This window comes from Mercenaria mercenaria, chromosome 14, assembly GCF_021730395.1.
Source record: "Mercenaria mercenaria strain notata chromosome 14, MADL_Memer_1, whole genome shotgun sequence".
NCBI classification, from domain to species: Eukaryota; Metazoa; Mollusca; class Bivalvia; order Venerida; family Veneridae; genus Mercenaria; species Mercenaria mercenaria.
In genome coordinates this window covers 54,641,633-54,661,446 of record NC_069374.1, presented here as the reverse complement: position 1 = coordinate 54,661,446, position 19,814 = coordinate 54,641,633, and the positions used below count along the sequence as shown (strand labels likewise).

The following is a 19,814-nucleotide window of genomic DNA, read 5'->3' as shown; positions in this document are numbered from 1 at the left end:
TAGCCGTTAGTGTCGGCAATTTCAGGATAAAATGCCTAATTCTGCGAAAAGAAACATAATGATTTTGTTTTTTTTTCTCTACTAAAATATACATGAGATAACAAAAGCACTTGGGCATATTAAGACACGCAAAAAGGCCAATAACATCTTCCAAAGTCGATTTCAATAATTTGAAAGCGTGAAATGTAATATACAATTACAAATAAGTAGACAAAAGCACAGTCTTTGGGGAATAATTACGTCAAATAAACAAGAAAAATACATAAACAATTTTCGCTGAAACGACAAACTATCTCATACATTTAGATTACTGTACCGACGTAAACGGAAGTCCGTGTAACAGGGACACGTGCTTTACACATGGTATGCAGAAGACTCAGGAAAGCTTTTCACTTCGCGTTCTTTTATAGTCACAAGTTAATGTGTCATAAAAATCAAAGGTATCTTTCTTTTTACATAAATATGTTTAAGAGAGGTGGAAACATCGTTTTTTTTTTACTGAAGTGTTTTACTGGTAACATAGACTGTTGTTGTAAAGAAAAACAAGGATGTATATTTAACAGGAAAGGCCACGTTCATAAAACGCAGTCTCCCTACGCCGTAAACCACATCAGCACAAACATGCTCGTACACAAGACAAACACAAACCGATTCAATGTAAGACACCAAGAACTGTATACCTTGTTTATTATATTCACGTCAAGACCAAACATTTCTCGAACGTTCTTAAAACACAACAAAAATGCCGTGCTGAAAGTGATCAGCGGATTTATCCCATTTTCCAAAGATTGGACGCGACATTTGTTATCATCTTTTAGAATTAAGATTACCCAAGAGGCGTGCAAAAGCTAAATCTAAAGCTAGACTTAACTGACTTATACTGTTTCTATTGTTTGTTCTAGATAGGCTGGAACCTAAAATGGTTTGTCAAAATATTCTTAAAATTTCGTGCTGCTATCAACTTGTATTCTCTTTTCTCCCTCAAAAATTGCAAATTATGTAGCATAGTTTCCAACCATTATTATAGTAACTTGTTAACAAGTCAATCCTACAGAAAAAAAGGTATTGAATCTCCAAGTACTGAATTCCCCGAAATGATATTTTCTTTGCAATTTTCCTTATTCGTACTAGTTTATAAAATTTTGAACGCTAAAGATCTGCTAATTTTGGAAAGGTATTTTTCTCGCATTGTAGCTATTCTCAGCTGCATAAATTCATATCTTTTGTTAACTGTCAAGTTTTCTCCTTACGTAAAAGTGCATAACATTTGCGCAAATTATAAACACGAAAATAGATCAAAAATGCCTCATGGAATAAAAGTACAACTTCAATCAAGAGGATGATCCCGAAGTCTCAAAGGTGTCGCTAAATCAAAATATAAATAACATACTGTAAAATCATTTAATTTCGTGGGCATGAAATTTCGTGGTTATGGTCTAAACGGCAAATTCGTGGATTTCAACTTTTGAACGTAAGATGAATGGGAATATTACTTGTTCGTTAGGGTTAAATTTCGTGGATTGGCGCAACAACGAAATCCACGAAAATTAGTCCCCCACGAATATTAATGATTTCACAGTAACCGATTTTGACTATCATTTCAGAAATGGCAAGCAATGTCATTCACTTACTGCACTCTTAACAAATCCTGAACCAAGGCTACAGGCAAGAACTTGCTAAATACCTACGGAAGCTTTAAATTGTAAACACTTGAAAGTCAGAAGTTATGATGTCATAGAAATCCAGAGTATCATTCTTTTTCTTTTCCTTTCCATACCCTTATTCGTGAAAAAGCGACATGAATAATGGTTATACGTCTTTGATCACCGAAGAATAATGAATCATGAATTTCACAAATATTATAAACATCATTTGATTTTTATTTCAGTTCTTGTGGGAATAAGCGATTTTGTGATTTTTTTTCGATTTCAAAATTATTTGTACGCAAGGGCAAACGACATAACAACTAGCTTCTCCATTGCTCGAATTGTCCATCTAGACAGAGAAATAAGATGTCTTTTTCGCACAAATTACAATTAATAGCTGTAAGCGTCTGCCGTTTTGTAACAAAATGTCTGTTTCTGGGAATACAATCATAATTTGTTTGTCTACAAAGTTCTATTGTGGCCTTACATAAAATTACTTAGACGCTTGAAAAAACTGAGACAAGTTAATGGATTGATAGAACCAACCTTTAAAGGAGTTCAATGACTGGAAAACATGGAATAAAATGCTCAGTCATAATCAATCAGGCGATATCACTGTCACGTGACTGTGTCATGGGAGCCACTTCAGCAAAATGAAAACTTATAATTTTGTTATTTAGCTTGTTAAATTAGTCCATTTCCCTAAAATATTCTAGAAATATTCTAGAATGTTTTCTTGTTAGTGACGTGAATAAATCCTCATCAGAATTAAAATTGATTGGAAATGTACTTTAATCAGGAAATACTTGTTATTTGATTTTAATATTAAAGCTTGAGAAGTAACAAGGAATTTTCCGTTAGATTCCAAAAAACAGACTGAGAAGGAAGATGAGTATCTAAGCAATTTTTCCTTTTCCATAAATGATAAAACAAACAAATTATAATTAATAGCCTTACAGCCTTAAGGAGCGTTCATTTAGTAATAAACTAATAATAATTTGTTTGTCTACAAAATTCAACTGTGGCACTGAATAAAGTAACCAGGAAGTCTTGGAAAATTGAAACAAGCTGTAACGGGTTATTATTGCTTCAGTTCTTTCCGATCACGGAGTCACTTCAATGCATATAGCAGGGATCCGCTCAAGCCTGTGATATGGGGCGAGGGTGGTGTTGTGCATTTCATCACATCTGATAAACATACGCAATCAGAGCGACTTTGCTATTATTTTGTATGGTTGTTTTATTTAGATATTTTACTGATGTAATTGTCACAAACGGAGATCAGTGATTTGATAAATGTGGAATGAAAGTACAATTATAAGTGCAGGGCCAACATCAGAAATATAGGATGATCCTCAAAATTTCAAGTAGTGTTTTAGTATTGATTGTTCGTTTTAAATGATTTTGCTCTCCCCCACTAAAATTTCCTAAAACTACATTTTGTGTAAAAATTTTAAGCAAAACTATGATCAACGAATGGGCAATGATCTAAGAAAATAGATGTTCTCACTTATCGAGTAATCACCGTTTTCCGAATATTATTTTTCATGATACTTTGAAATACATGTAAGATTTAAAAAAAAAACGATAAAAAGAGGTTCATCCATGTGTTAACATCTCCGCTATTCCGATTAACTTTAATTACTAGACACTGAGACATGTGAAAAAGTTCTCGAACTTGAAGTAAAATATGCAAGCATAATTAAGCAGGACACGGGAGTCACTACTTCGAACAGAAGTAAAATCCATTTTAGTGTTTAAACTGCGCTTCTAAACCTGTGCTGACTTTTAGCAAAACTTTTGATATTTTCAAAAATGTCAATTTCCCCCTAATTATATCGCACAGTCTTTATGACATTGATATCATCAACATTAGCAACATTAACCGAAATATATGAAAACTCTACAGAAAAGCAGATACTGTATCGAAACATATTTGAACGGTTTAATGTTCCCCATTCGATAAGAAAAAATATTTTTATTCTGGCAATTTTCCTATCTCGTAAATGCTGAAACATATAAATGGAACATAAAATGGTCTTTGTAGTCTGTCGTTTTCTAACAAAATATTTGTTTTTTTGAATAAAATCATAATTTGTTTGTCTACATAGGTCTTTTGATTCCGTTAATAAAATTACCAGGAACTTGAGCGCATGAAGACATATTTATAGGTCCATATTATCTTCGAAAAAAAGGCTCAACGATTTGTAATGATATGAACAATTACACTGAAGTGGACGAAGTTTGGTCACATGGGAGACATATTACAATGAATGGGCGAAAAACAAAGAGGGTTGTCCTGTTCTTATATCTCACAACAAAGTTGAACTTCTCTAATGAGATGTTCAAGGTCAAAGTCATGGGAAAAAACAGCCACACTGGAATTCACATACAATGCATTATATGGTTAGCATTGGCCGAGTAGAGAGAGCAAAGTGATAGCAAATACACGACCTCCTGAAAAGTCTGATGTACGCTTCCTCATAAACGTAGTGACACTCGACTTATCCAAAGCTTCCAACACATTCCCTATAGGAAACTTCTTCACAAAACAAGACTGTATGGTGTCAATAGCGAGACCAATTCGTGACTGTGCGACTTCCTCAAGAACAGACAAATGCGACTGGTTGACAATGCCAAAAAATCTGACACGGTCACTGAAGTCTCCGGCAACTCCCAGGGTTCAGTGTTAGGTCCCCTCCTTTTATAATGACACATAAATGATCTACACGACTCCGTCTAAGTCCATGGTCAGGTATTTTGCCGACGACAGCCTGTTATTCAGCGTTATCCGGACCATAGAATACCATCTAGCTCTCCAACTGGACTAGCAACCACTAAAGGAGTCAGCTATAGTACGGGATATGCGTTTCATAAGCGTAAGTCAAAGGCCTATAACTCATGTATAGTAAATAATCAAACTTGATCGACATCTAAGGTCATAGACATTCTCCCTAAATATGATACGGATAGGTGCTACTGTGTAAACAAAATTTAATATGAATTTTTTGATAATCAAGAACCATAAATCTGGCGCTACTGTTTTCGGTTTCGCCTATAACCAATGTTAACAGAGATCTTAGGCCCACATACATCTTGTTTAAGTGTACGTAAGATTGCTTCAGCCATGAGGATGTTAGTTCTAAAACCAACCAACTTCGGTCGACATCAAACGACGGACATTCAACAATCCTAAAAACTCACAATGCTCTAAAAGCAAAATGAATATATTTTTTTTATCTTATCGGCTACGGTCTATCTGTCTTGTGAGTATATGTCGATAAAAATATTTATGACTTATGATACATGTCATACTTTTTGGCAGTAAAACCAGTGTAAGTCACTTTTCCGTGTAAATTTGTACATAAGAAACGAAAAATGAACGATATCAAAACGCGTAAATAATGTACAAATATCACCAAGCAGACGGTGTATTGCGGTTGGAATCAAATATGTTGTTTATTATATTCGGATCAAGATCGAAGCTTTCCCAATTCTTAAAAGACTACAAACTGCCGTGCAGAAAGGTGTTAGCGTGAATATCCCGTTTTCCAGAAATTGGACATGATATTTGTTATCAGTTCTCAGAATTAAAATAATCCCAAAGGCACGTCTAATAATCGAAAGTTAGGTTTTAAAAAAGCACGTTGTTTCGTTTGCCGTGTGTTAAAATATTCCAAGCACCTAACATAAATACTTTACACGGTCTTGTATTGAAAATAATGGTGAAAGCATATACAGTTAAAACACGATATCTCGAACTTTGTTATGTAAAAATTCCGGATATTTCGTAGACTTTTTCAAGTCCCGTCCCGAAAAAATACACAACACATCATTTTTAAGTCGAATTTCGGTCATCTCAAAGTAAACCGCACGATTCAATTCGAGATACAGAGTTCCAAATGGATTTTAAAAATTTATGCATTGACATTCTCCGAGAAACAATATCTTAACATAAAAGCTTAGACACAAATTGCAAGTAATAGCCTTTAAAGGTCTACCGTTTCGTGGCAAGCTATATGTTTTTACTAACAGATTAACAAGTTTTGTACTCCTGTTTTCTCCCTTCATAAAATTACCAGAAATTAACGCGAACTGATACATATTTATAAGTCAATAATATCTTTGAAAGGTTAATGGTGTTTTAGTGGATAGGAAACACGTGATGTAATGTGCTATAATGGTATTCAAGTAACACGTGATGTAATGTGCTATAATGGTATTCAAGTAACACGTGATGTAATGTGCTATAATGGTATTCAAGTAACACGTGATGTAATGTGCTGTAATGGTATTCAAGTGTACAAAGGAGACAATCCAAAATGGATATTTAAATGCTTTTTTTTTTCTTTAACGTTGATCTGCACAATTATTTTACAATGTATAGTCCGATTAAATCGTGATGTTTCAGAACTTAAGGATATAATACGAAAATGAAAAAAAAAAATGATTACAAAGAAGGCTCGTTTGCGTGGTTTATTGTTACACTGATTTGAAAACTTTGGTAATACAGCGAGATTTTATAATGGGAGTTAATAGTTCGACTATTAACCTTTTCGTTTGATTGCGTTCTAAGCATCTTCTCTAAGACTTAGATTTTATGAACATTTGCGCATTATGGTAGTTGGAGTTCATGACTTATACAGGTTGCTTAACTTAAGTTAGAAAATAAAATAACACCAATAACTCTTTACAAATTAAAAACAACAATAAACAAAAACAACAACAAAAAACATGTAGATGACACTTACTAGTTGGCATACGACAGTGTGACGTTATATTTTTTGACTTTGACTGCATCAAATGGAAATGTTTTCCACTTCTGTTCCACGTAATCTAACAGTTTATTGGCGGAGCCAACACCGGACATATGAACACAACGTGTAATAATCCTGAAGATCAAATACAAGTTCATATGTAAATACATGAACATAATGTGAAACACCAAAGTTACAATACACTTCGAAGGGCGAAATGTTATTAGCTCGACTATTCGAAGAATAGTCTAGCTATTCTACTCACCCTGGCGTCGGCGTCGGCGTCGGCGTCACACCTTGGTTAAGTTTTTGCATGCAAGTACATACAGCCATCAATTAAAGGCCTATAGCTTTGAAACTTATTTTTTTCTTTTTCTAGGTCAATTACCAACCTCTCTGGGTCAAGTCCCATAACTCTGACATGTATTTTGAGCAAATTATGCCCCCTTTTGGACTTAGAAAATTTTGGTTAAAGTTTTACATGCAAGTTACTATCTCCAGAACTAATGCAGATATTGATTTGAAACTTCACATGTGTCTTCGGGGTTATAAAACTAGTTGATAGCAGCAAGTCCCATAACTCTGACCTTCATTTTGGCCAAATTATGCCCCCTTTTGGACTTAGAAAATTCTGGTTAAAGTTTTGCGTGCATGTACATACAGCTATTTCTAAAAGGCATATAGATTTGAAACTTATTTTTTCTTTTTCTAGATCAATTACCAACCTCACTGGGTCAAGTCCCATAACTCTGACATGTATTTTGAGCAAATTATGCCCCCTTTTAAGACTTAGAAAATTTTGGTTAAAGTTTTACATGCAAGTTACTATCTCCAAAACTAATGCAGATATTGATTTGAAACTTCACATGTGTCTTCGGGGTTATAAAACTAGTTGATAGCATCAAGTCCCATAACTCTGACTTTCATTTTTGCCAAATTATGCCCCCTTTTGGACTTAGCAAATTCTGGTTAAAGTTTTGCGTGCAAGTACATATAGCTATTACTAAAAGGCATATAGATTTGAAACTTATTTTTTCTTTTTCTAGATCAATTACTAACCTCACTGGATCAAGTCCCATAACTCTTACATGTATTTTGAGCAAATTATTCCCCTTTTTGGACTTAGAAAATCCTGGTTAAAGTTTTGCGTGCAAGTACATACAGCAATTACTAAAAGGCATATAGATTTGAAACTTATTCTTTCTTTTTCTAGATCAATTACCAACCTCACTGGGTCAAGTCCCATAACTCTGGCATATATTTTGGGCAAATTATGCCCCCTTTTGGACTTTGAAAATTCTGGTTAAAGTTTTACATGTGAGTTTCTATCTCCAAAACTAATGCGGATATTGAATTGAAGCTTCACATGTGCCTTCGGGGTTATAAAACTAGTTGATAGCAGCAAGTCCCATAACTGATATGCATTTTTGTCAAATTATGCCCCCTTTTGAACTTAAAACTCTTTTGATATTTAACCTTTTTGGGTAATATTTTCCTGCTTTTGGGACAATATTTCGAATAGTCGAGCTTGGCTGTCTTACGGACAGCTCTTGTTTTAATATAAATGTGATTTCTTCCGAAGTTTAAAAAAGTACTTGTTACTTATTGCATGTAAAATAAATCTTACAGAGATTTTGAAACTGTTTATATAAAAAAACACTTATGTTGTTTGTAAAATCTAAAAGTTAAACAATGTGTTTCAGATCGTTGATTTAATTTATATTTTGAATCACTCATGCTACAGAAATAATAGTTGGTTGGTAATTAAACCATTCATAATATACGTTCTTGCGATATGCGCTGCCCCCATCGCCTTATCATTCTAAATTTTGATTCCGACTAAAACATCCAAGACTTTTCAAAACCACGCTAAATAAAGTCATGGCAAATTTTTCCATTCTTTATAATTTTGATACGTACTTCATGTGGTCCTCATAGTTGTAGACGTCTTCTAAATCATCTTGTATAAGTTTACTAAACTCACGATCGTAATCCTGAAATAAAAACAAAACGCAACCTAGTATAGAATACTGAAGGTATAGGTACAAACTACTGACATAGGAATACTAGTAAACAGTAATTTGAAGACTCAAATGTCCACACAACTCTTGTATCTATATTTTTGCAGCATCTTTCTTTGCAAACATCCAAACATTTCTGTTTCAAAGAGCAACATTTATTAGTCTTCGATTTATTACATTCATGCTTATCATTATTACCATTGATATTATTGGTATTATTTATTTTTATGTGGTAATGAAATAGAGATCATTTTGTGATAAATGCTATAAAATGCTATATTTTGGTCGTTCAATTCAATCATAGCATCTATAATATAAAGATATCAATCAAACTTTCGAATATCTCTAGATCTGATACAGAAACGGGAACCTGCTTCAATTAGATTATCATCATGATATTACAGAAACACGTTTTCATTTCACTACATCAAAGGCATTTTAGATGTCTACTAAAATGCAAACAAATTTTAAATAATTCCCTGGTACCCGTTATTATCGGCAAAGAGACACTAATTGCATAACACACTACATAAACATCAATATACTAAATGGCGACACAAACACTAAACCATTTAAGATAAAAACAATGTAAACGAGAAGCTGACTGTCTGTCAAAATAATAAAGATTCCGATGGATAAAATATGCAGACGATAAATATCTCTGTTTTACGTAGGAAGATGTCATGAGTCTGAACTTTCTATATAATGTCTGGGGCCGAAATGTAAAGCATTTTCTTCCTTATCTGGTGGTTACCATTTTACCTAATGAAATATCTAATAAACTTCTAAATAATTTCGAATAATTCCTCCGATACCACGATGACTACTTTATACAAGATTGCATTAACTTCCATAAACCCGAAGGCGAATCAGTTTATTGCGGCTCACAGGACAAAATGCATGCACAAGCAAAACATGACACCCTATGGGAATCTGTTAGGATATCATCACACAAAACCTAAAACGTGATTCCTGTAGAGACAATCTGATTTCCGGTATTATGCTTCTAAATTTCAAAAAAATGACATCATAGTATCTTTGGCAGACCTGTGACTGCATGATGTAGATTTATACATACAGAACTGTCACATCTTACAGCGGGCGTTCAACCTGAAGCAAATCAGAACCAGGACCATAAGAAAGGTTTCCAGTTAAGGATGGTTATTTTAAATAGGTGAACATTATTTCTTACACATCTTAAACAGTTCAGGGGGGGGGGGGGGGGGAGGAGGCGGTTCTGATATATAAAGGTTTCACTATTCACACCAAAACACTGCAGTTGAAGAAAACACACTTCCCTGTCACGTTGCTAGAGATTTTAAGACAATCAGGCGCTGTCGTAACAGTTAAAATTAAGGAATATGAACTGACTAAACAATTTCAGTTCTGACAATATTTAGAACATATGCATGTTATTTCTAAAGGATTTGTAAACTTGACGTTGTAGCCCACTTTTTTAACCAAAATATTAAGTTGGTTATTGAACATACACGTATATACAAATGAGCCGCACCATGAGAAAACCAACACAGTGTATTTGCGACCAGCATGGATCCAGATTAGCCTGCGCATCCATGCTGTTCGCTTTCAAACCCTATTGCATTTAGAGAAACCGTAAGCGAACAGTATGGATCCTGACCAGACTGCACGGATGCGCAGGCTAGTCTGGATCCATGCTGGTCGCAAATGCACCATGTTGGTTTTCTCATGGTGCGGCTCAAATGCTTACATTTCAAGCAATATGTTAAAGAACGGTCAGAATAACTGTAATTCCTTGAAATTCTGACACGTCCTTTAGCTAAGAAAATTAATTCCGTTGACACCAGTTTAACAGGATTCTTGTTCCGAACATGAAGTCTGATATTTATTCAAGAGTTAAAGATGATTCTGATGCACAGTATGACAAAATTATAATCAATAACCCTGTACAAATGTTTAGAAGATGACATCAACAAAAGTAAATTAGAAAAACAAATACAATCTAAAAAAATCTGTAAAAAGGTTTTTGTTTCGTGTGAAACATCAAATGCAAAATTGAAGGCACGTGGTATAGAAGAATGACCAACTCGGGAAACATATAAACTTCCAGTCTTTGAAGAACAATTAATAAAGAGTTTACAGAGCTCTCCAAGGATAGCCGTTAAGTCATTTCCTTTTCGTCATTAATCTAGCTTAAGTGCTAAACACTAATAGGAGCTAGATTTATCTCCAGAAAAATGAGAACATATCTTAATGAATTGATGTTATAGAAGAAAATACGCAGAGAAATAACAAAGGGCGGAGTAGAGTAAGCGGAACCATTTCTACAAGTGATATTTTCTGTATCCATCGTTAACAACAGATATAGCAATTTTCGGTAGTCTCACATGCTGATAAAATATTGTGCAACTTTGATACATTAATGAAAATTTAAAAAAATCATAAAAGGTAATAAAAAGCAAGTATAAACGACGATGTTACCAAATATAGTTCAACATTTTAAAATCTTTTAATATGCATTACCACATAAAACTCCTGTAAGATTTTGCCAAAACTCTATTTGAAATAAATACAATTTTCAAAATGTTCTAAATTTTAGCCCAAATCTGTGAACGAATGTTTTATTTGCGATCAGTAATGACAGGATATAACAAAATATGGAATTAATCAGATGTAGCATTGCCTATGGTCAAGAAAATATTTAGCGTATTTCCCGAAATATTGCAATCAATATGAATTTTTGATAAAACATACACGCATCAGATAGACATACCCATCTAGCTCCGCAAATGCATGCACTTTATGGAAACCATGATTAGACTCTCAAAGGCGCCATAATTGAAGGCGTAATCAGTTTTACTTTGGAGAGGACGTGCTAACAACAAATGATGACCAAAGTCTCTTTGGGCATTCTTATCGATTCAACCGATTCTGAGAAAATAGCTTTCCAAGACGGTTTAGGTTTCCGTTCTCATCAAATAAATGACTACATTTTTGATTATTTTGCTATTATAGACGTTTCGCATTATCTGATGTTGCTGCAAGGCCTCTCCAGAGCTATTAGACATCTGAATTTGCTTCTACTTTGCTTGTTAAGTTATATTTAAAAATCAATAACATTCAAACTAATGTCGTCTAAAAACTTCTAAAGCTGTGTTTGCCTTGCATCTGTCTTGGTGTTGCCGAGTTTGAAGTTGCTGCCGATTTACTTCTACAATCATTTATAGAACAAAGCATGTCTGACAAAAGTTGATGTTATATGGGTCATTATCAAGCCTCGCATAACGTTTACAGTATTTTTAATATCGGACCGCTATTGAAGAAAAATACGAAAATGTCTAATAGGAGGCAGTCATCTCTGTCAGTATGTTTCTGACGTCATATATCAACTGTTGAATTCTATCTTTAGCAAATTATACTTCAGAGAGAGAGAGAGAGAGAGAGAGAGAGAGGGAGAGGGGGGAGAGAGAGAGTAATCTCTCCCGTGTCCTGAATTTAAGATGTAAAACATGATATTTTTTAATTATAGTTGGAAAAGGTAGGAATTACTTCTACAGAAAAAAGGAAATATAGTTCTAATAAATGTCTAGAAATTCGATAAATCCACCGTTTTGTTAAATGTAGTCATTGTTTGACGTGCCATGTTGCCATGGGTGTCAGTTTGATTAAATATAAAAATATTTATCTAATATTACCTTTCTCATTTTTAATCTTTTGTTGAAAATTCTTTCACTGTCTTAAATAATTTGACTTGACATTCTGGGGAAAAAAATATTTGAACAATTTTGTTTTTCCCATAAAACGGTTCATAATTATGTTTGTAAATATTAGCGAGGAGGAGCTCTAAACTGTAGTAAGTAATTTTCGAATGTTACAGTTTACTTAATATAATAATTGTATTCCATGCGAATTTAAATAGAAAAACATTCTAATTGCAATCGACTGAGTCACCTGTTTTAAACAAATATACCTGTACTTAAAGACAACTTGTGGGAAATGAAACCAGTATTCTTTCATTAATCAGAACATGTAAATATACGCTTTATATTGATAAACGGAAAGACAAAATGGTCCCTTACTAGACCTGTTTGACTGTATGTGAATATATTTAACCTTTACCCTACTAAGTTTCTAAAACGAACTGGTCCATCATTCAATTTGGACAGCACCACTTATTATTCTAAAGGTTGTTCTTGGTCTGCACTGGTCGCAAAGGCAAAATCAGTTGCCACCAGCAGGCTTAAGGTTGACATAGCTACGAGTGAAGCAGATTTTATCAAAATGATGGCGCTTACCTGCTTAATACTGTAAATGCTGCTAGAGTTTGGCTTATCATAAATAGGCACGTCACCACTTTTGCTGTATACTGTCTTTCTAAACAAGAAACCCAACACTAGCCCAATACCAAATACAACTGTTACTGTCAACGCTTTGATCACTAACGGTTTCTTGTTCCCTAGTGGGCACGAGCAATTTGAGCACCACGCAGTGTGACCTTGACCTTCGAGATTTTTATACTCTATGTCAATATTCTCGGAATCTGCTTCATACCGTGAAACTTGTTTCCCCGCCGTGTAACGACCCTTCGACGGCATCCTGAAAGTATACATGAAAGCAAGAATTAAACAATTGGCAATCTTATAACAAATTAATGTTGGATTATTTGTCTATAGGAATAGCTTTTAAAGATACTAACACAATTAGCGAGTTCTACCAAGAAAATAAAAGAATAATTTTCTAATCACAATTTAAAATTCTGACGTCATTAACACTTGCCTGATAGAGGCAGACGAACTCGAGGCACTTTTAAAATGTAAGTGATTGTAGGATTAGAATCTTCTGCATTGGCAGACTACTGTAAGTGCACTAGCTTGAACATACTCGAAGAGTTTCGATCTTTTCAAAACGTGTGTTTTGCAAATTTATAAATTTTCAAATGAACTGACCAAAACAAGGATCCCGAAAAGAAAGGTTAAAAACTTTGCCACAACAGTTAATTTAAGACAAATAAGAAGAGAGGTTTTCAGCTAAGTATAATTTCCGAGACAAAGACACATAAATATATTGATGCGGTATGTCTAAATGTGATGATAATGTTTTATCCAACAATTAAGAAACGTCTGGGCTTGGAACTGTTATTGAGTTTACAAAGGTAAATAACGTTAGTAACTATTAGATGTCAATAGGTGAAGTACTAAATATACAAGTGGCCAATATTATAGGGTCGATGGACTTTGCCAGGCCTGGATCCTAAGAGGCGCTTGCGCCGGGTCTCACCCTGCCTGTCAAAATCTACGAGAGCCGGATGAAGATCCTGCTTTACATGTAAAATTAGGCATTTTCAATAGGAAGAAAATCAAATCACTTTCAGCTTACTATTTTGTCTTCTTAAATTCTCTGCTCTTTTAAAATCTGGTTTAGTATTGAGATCGACTCTGCTAGCATTTTTTTTTTGAAAGTTTAGACTTAATTTTCAAACAATATTAAACAATTTAATACAGTGTTACATATTTTGGTAGTTTTGCAACAACAAAAATAAGCATGCAAAGAATTTTAAACGAACACCGATCCATGTAGGTTTTATTCGTTCCTTTATACATTCGTCGAAGCAAAAATGAGCAACTTTTGAGAAATATTTGTCTGTAGTAGAAAACTGTCAGATGTGCCTTCAAACATTAAAACTAAATTTGCATTATACCGAGTCATCACAAATTGAATATGATATACAATGTTGAGAAAATTATCTTATCTTCGCGATTTCAAAATTTAGACAAAGGAACGCTAAAACAAGAGACAGAATGTTGAAACCTGCCGCTTTGTTCATTAACCTAATGGCAAACGTCCCACGAATGCTCTATGCTCTATCGCTGAGAAAGTGAAATGTTTTTCGTACAAATATTTGTGTTTCCAATAAATAAGAAAAAAACTTTTATATTACATGTACGTATCTTTGTCAGAAACCAAATTACTAAATGAGGGTTTTTTTATTTACTTTTAAGCATCAAAATGTCTCTTTTCTCTTGAAATAAAAACGTAGTGTGGCTTATATCTGAGAAAATAACATATCCTGTTTTTATGATATATGTAGCAATTTTCTGTACGTGACAGATGCCAGCTACGAGAATCAATATATATGTCTACTTTCTCATTTTACTTTGCTGTATGTACTTTAGACATTCGCTTGTAATTCTTTAGATTGAACAGACATTTTCGCTTCAAGGAGAACATATCGCTAAATTAGAGTAAGTCAGTGTTGAAAGCCTATTCCATTTTACCATTATCAGATTTTACCAAATTAAGAGTCGCGCCGACTACAAATTATGCACTAATGTATTAGAGTGCAGTGCACTGTACACTTGATAAGTTTTGCGTAGACTTTATTTAATTATTTCATTGTTAGCAGCCTTATTCGTTGTGTTAGGAACCGTGAATAATCTGAATTCACCAGTGGCATTATTCGCCGTTATTAGCGAACAAATAAAATCAGTGCGGATATTACCTAATCTACAGTAACTCACTTTTGAAGGAAAATATTTCATGGCACAAATAGGAAGTATTTCTTCAAAATTACAAACCTTTGCCCAACTGAGTAAGCAGCTGTTTTCTAGTCAACCTTCGATAGTAAAGCGAAAATATAATCCAGTATTTAAAATACAAATAGTAAATTGTTGCTCTGGACAATGTGTCATATTTACAGCCAGATGCTGTACTTAATAACAGGATCGATCAACATTAGTGCAATTATTTTGATATCCAGTATCATGCCCTCTTTAGGTAGTTAATTGAATCTAAAGGCGAATCAAATAATAACCAATTATATTAAGCAAACAAATGAGTATGAGTGAAAATGAATGAATGACTCAGAAAGGTCCTTCTCATATCACTAAGACATAAAGCGCATGTACACACAGCCTGGAATATGCTGGCTTTTTCCTACCTTTAAACAATAAACAACTGTCAAATAAAACGCCATAGGCATTGTGACATCGGCGTTATTACATATCTTTATTTTTATGTAAATAAATAATCCCACTAATTGCAATTATATGCAGTCCGTACAACATTCAAAATAATTTATTTATTAGAAATATAAAAAATAGGCCAGTATTGTTTCTTCCTAGGAACGGGTTCTATACAACGGGCATGCTAAAGAATCAGGTTTCTCACAGAGCTAGGTCTGTACCTAGATTATTTCTCTCTCCGTCTTCTAGGAGCTTTCCCTCGCCCCGTCCTTCTGGTTAAATTGTGCTGTGTACATACTGGAAAAAGCTGAATTTGACGCCCTGAGTGGCTGCCAGCTTTGTTCGTAAAGCATCTTTGAATTTGTTTATCATGAATAGGGTGATATATAAATATAGTATATCGTATATGGAAATCAAAGTAACGTCAGTGTTCTGCTTACATATCCTCAAAATCAAAATAAGGATTCCTACATAGATTGAAAAAGGTAAGCTGTGTATTCCTACTCGAGCTTAAACGAAGCAAAATTTGATTTAAGAATGTCATGTTGATTAAGATAACATTACAGACTTTTAAGTTGTTAGCATTTTTTAAAATAAATATTGCATGAATCTGTTTAAAAGTTTAAAATGCATATTATATCTGATGTGCTTTAGATATGAAAATATAGATGGACCAATATCTCATCCTTTGAATTTCTTAAGACACAATTTTGATTCGTTTTTTTCTCATACAGACCTTAGTATCAGGTATTCTATTAAAATATTCAACTGTTCTGAAACACATGTTTCTGATATCAGACTGTTTTAATCTCTCGAATTTGTGAGTTTCTTCTCCAAGAAAAGCATTTAATTTCAAACGTTTATATCGGGATCTGAATTTCAGAAAGAATATCTGAAACTTTTCTTTTGTATAATAAATGTTAAATTGGTAATATGAGATGAAAGAAAAAACAACTACAGTGTGACCTGCGGTTTAATCAAACACGAAGCCAAATGATTTCAAGTAGCAAGGAATAAAAACAAAACAACCTAGTGAAAACAAAGTTGACTGTTATATATATTACTTTGATATCTGCGACGTACTTCTAAAAACAAATTACTCATAAGATAAGAAATTACCCTATTCTGTCTGAAGACAGGTTATTTAAAACGAACAGGTTTGTGTTTTACAGATTTATTTTGTTTTATACAGCCAATGATACAGGCGTTGTCTACATGTTTTTGTTTGACTAACGGACAAACAAATGCTTATTCTAACACGATCCGATTCTTTTTCCGATTAAACAAAGAAGGCTGGAGACAGTGATTTATTAAACAACAATTCACTGTTCTGACGTCACAACTATTACGTCATAGCGTCAAGCGGCGTAACGGCGCGCTGGAAAAGAACACGATTGAAAACGGGCAAATATCTAATGCATGCCGACAAGGTGTACTTTAAAGTCCTTGATAACGTGTTAGAATCGAAATAATATATCTCATTTAGTGATTTTCTCTTGAATAAATCACTGTTTGTCGTTCAGATGCGTAGCATTATATCACTCGGGCTACGCCCTCGTGATATAATTCCTTCGCATTTGAACTCCAAACAGTGATTTATTCAGCGACAAATCACCGATGAGATATATTATTTCTTAATTCTAACATGATCCGATTCATTTTCCTATTAAACAAAGAAGGTTGAAAACAGTGAATTATTATCCAACAAATCACTGTTCTGACGTCACAGTTATTACGTCATGACGTCAAACGGCATAGCGGTGCGCTGGAAAAGAAACCGATTGAAAACGGGAAAATATGAATGTCGTCAAGGGTGTACTTAAAAATCCTTAGTAACGTGTTAAAATCGAAATAATATATCTCATTTAGTGATTTGCTCTTAAATAAATCATTGTTTGTCGTTCAGATGCGTATTATTATATAACTCGGGCTGCGCCCTCGTGATATCATTCCTTCGCATCTGAACTCCAAACAATAATTAATTCAACGACAAATCACTGGATGAGATATATCATTTCTTAATTCGATCATTTATTGTTTCAGTTAAATGGTCTTATGTATCAACTGGTTATTTATTATTGTTACAACATCTGAATTTTTAAAAAAAAACAAGTTCAATGTAGACGAAGATGTTGGTACCACTATATTTTGTCAGACACATTGTGAATTATGTGTTCACCATGTAAATCAGTATTTTACCGCATTATTTTATATATATCTCTCTGTATGTCTTATAAATTTTACTAAGTGTGAATTATGGTTTTAACATAAATCACCTGTACTTGTTTGTGGACAGGATGCCACCAAAGAAAAAATTTTTACTGAGAAAATTACTTAAATTACTTTATCCTGTTCAAAAGCTTATATAATGTATATAATAATCCTCTGTACATGACTGATGTTCTATACAACATTCAAATTTTGCCGAAGTTTCCGCTTTTTGTTTTGTTTTGTCTGCCTTAAGCATTCGATTGCAATTATTCAGTCCTAAAAGACATTTCTCAAAGGAAAACTTTAATCAATACTAACAGTCCATTCCATTCCGCCAGTAAATGAGTTTTTCTTTTATTAAATTGAAGCCGTGTAAAAAAGGAAATAGGTGATTTTTTACAGCAAGACGTCTGTGTTTGTTATGGTAGCTTCGCATGTTGCTAAGATTTAATATTGAATGCTACAAAACACAAAAATGTATGCATTCTCGGTGCCAGTTTCTACACGAGGTCTTGCATGCAGGATCCTTGCGTCATGACACCATGTAGTGACTTGACTGTTAGGCTGATGTACGCTCTTTAAAAATGAAGATAAAGCTTGACTGTTACACAATTAGAACTTATACCATTGAGGCTTTTGATGGAGAACTTTTATTATATGCTTGCACATAATATGTAGCATATACTTGTATTTCTAAAACAAACCTAAACATGATAATCATACGGAAACAAAACTGTATCACTTGGGAAATACTAATCTGTATCACATACATTGTTTCCGAACTTTTATTATTACTATCCATGGCCCGGTTCTGTAAACTATTAAAACGTGAGCACTATACAATGTTGTAGACCCTTCTCATCAGTGCTGGTAATGACATTTTTTGTTATTTTTTTAAATTTATACATTTACGATTTCTCGCACGTAAACAAAGCACAGGAATCCAAAATCCTTAATCAAGACTGTTGTCATGGCGTTTAATAGGCGAACAAGATGAATCAGTTCTAATTCGAGGTATCGGTGCGACCTTAACCCGAACACAACAATCAAACAAACATTTATATTCCACCAGACGGTTATATGTGCATCATTTCAACATTGCACAATAATGCAACAATAAGTCTGAGTGGGGAAAACAGCTAGAGATATTCAGCCCATTTGCATATAAATGATAAAATACGCTTCCGAGCCTAGACAAAGCTAGAAACGACCTTATTTATATACCATTACTTTTCTGTCGTTTCTAGCTGTTTTATGCAATAAATGAAAGCAAAATAACCACTGTTCATTTTTTAAACCTAAAAATTAGCGTGACGAAATGGTGATGGAAGTAAATATATCCATATCACGGATATCAAAGTTCAAATTTGCATACATAATCTATCCCTGTTATTACTTATGGTATTTCGTGCTTATAAATAACTTGAGACTGGCTCCCGTTCCAATGTTTGTTCTGTGGTTTTCCTATTATATACAGTGCAACCTCTGTACAGCAACACCCTTTGGGAAATACAAATATTGACTGTTACATAGATGTTGTTAGAGGTAAATTTGATAGTATATTTCAGATTAGAGAAATTTTGATGATGCTGTTATAGAGAGTTTTGTTTCAGAGAGGGCCGCTCTGGAGAGAATTAGCATCAATAGTTCGTTCCGATACATTTTATGTTGTCATATGCTACCAGCAGAACAGTATTGCCATCGGATGAAAGTGTGTTATTTTAGAGACAAAATATATACATGCTTTTTTTGTGGCCTTTGTTACAAATATAACAGTTCAGCGAGGGGACTGGCTTAGTGTACATAGAAGCAGTTTCATGTGGAATTTGTGTCGTACGAGATTAAGGGATGAGTCACAACTTGATATAGAAATAGAATAATTTCCTATGCCTCTTGAAATCAACAATATTATCCAAAGAATACAACAGGGGTCTTTATCGTGGCAACTGCAGCACTGAATTTTTAAGTAGGTGTTACTTTCGGTAATATTATATACACAAGGGCAAAAATGCTCCCGAAATAGTCTGTGCCTCTGTCTGAGAAGACTAGTTTTCGGTGAGTGTTTTTTGGTTGCGTCGATTCTTGCGGGTTATTAGCCTTTGTTTTTCAGTTTTTATAAATTCTTGGAGAAATATATTATTTTGTAAAATAACAATATTTAACAAGAGCTCGTCGAACACGAAATGCACCCCCTTGATGCATTCAGTAATTGCACAAGGAAAAGAAATTATATGCTCA

At 33.9% G+C, this 19,814-nt stretch overlaps 1 protein-coding gene across 4 annotated transcripts in view; it reads right to left on the bottom strand.

The window, feature by feature from the left end:
• LOC123527538 (putative N-acetylated-alpha-linked acidic dipeptidase) overlaps nt 1–19,814 on the bottom strand; it is a 301,496-nt gene that overhangs the window by 25,945 nt on the left and 255,737 nt on the right. For all 4 annotated transcript variants that reach the window (XM_045307054.2, XM_045307057.2, XM_045307056.2 and 1 more), the window contains exons 2-4: nt 12,699–12,999; nt 8,324–8,397; nt 6,398–6,538 (exon numbers count right to left, since the gene is read on the bottom strand). In XM_045307054.2, coding sequence (XP_045162989.2) covers nt 6,398–6,538; nt 8,324–8,397; nt 12,699–12,999 — 516 coding nt within the window. The remainder of the gene's footprint in view (nt 1–6,397; nt 6,539–8,323; nt 8,398–12,698; nt 13,000–19,814) is intronic.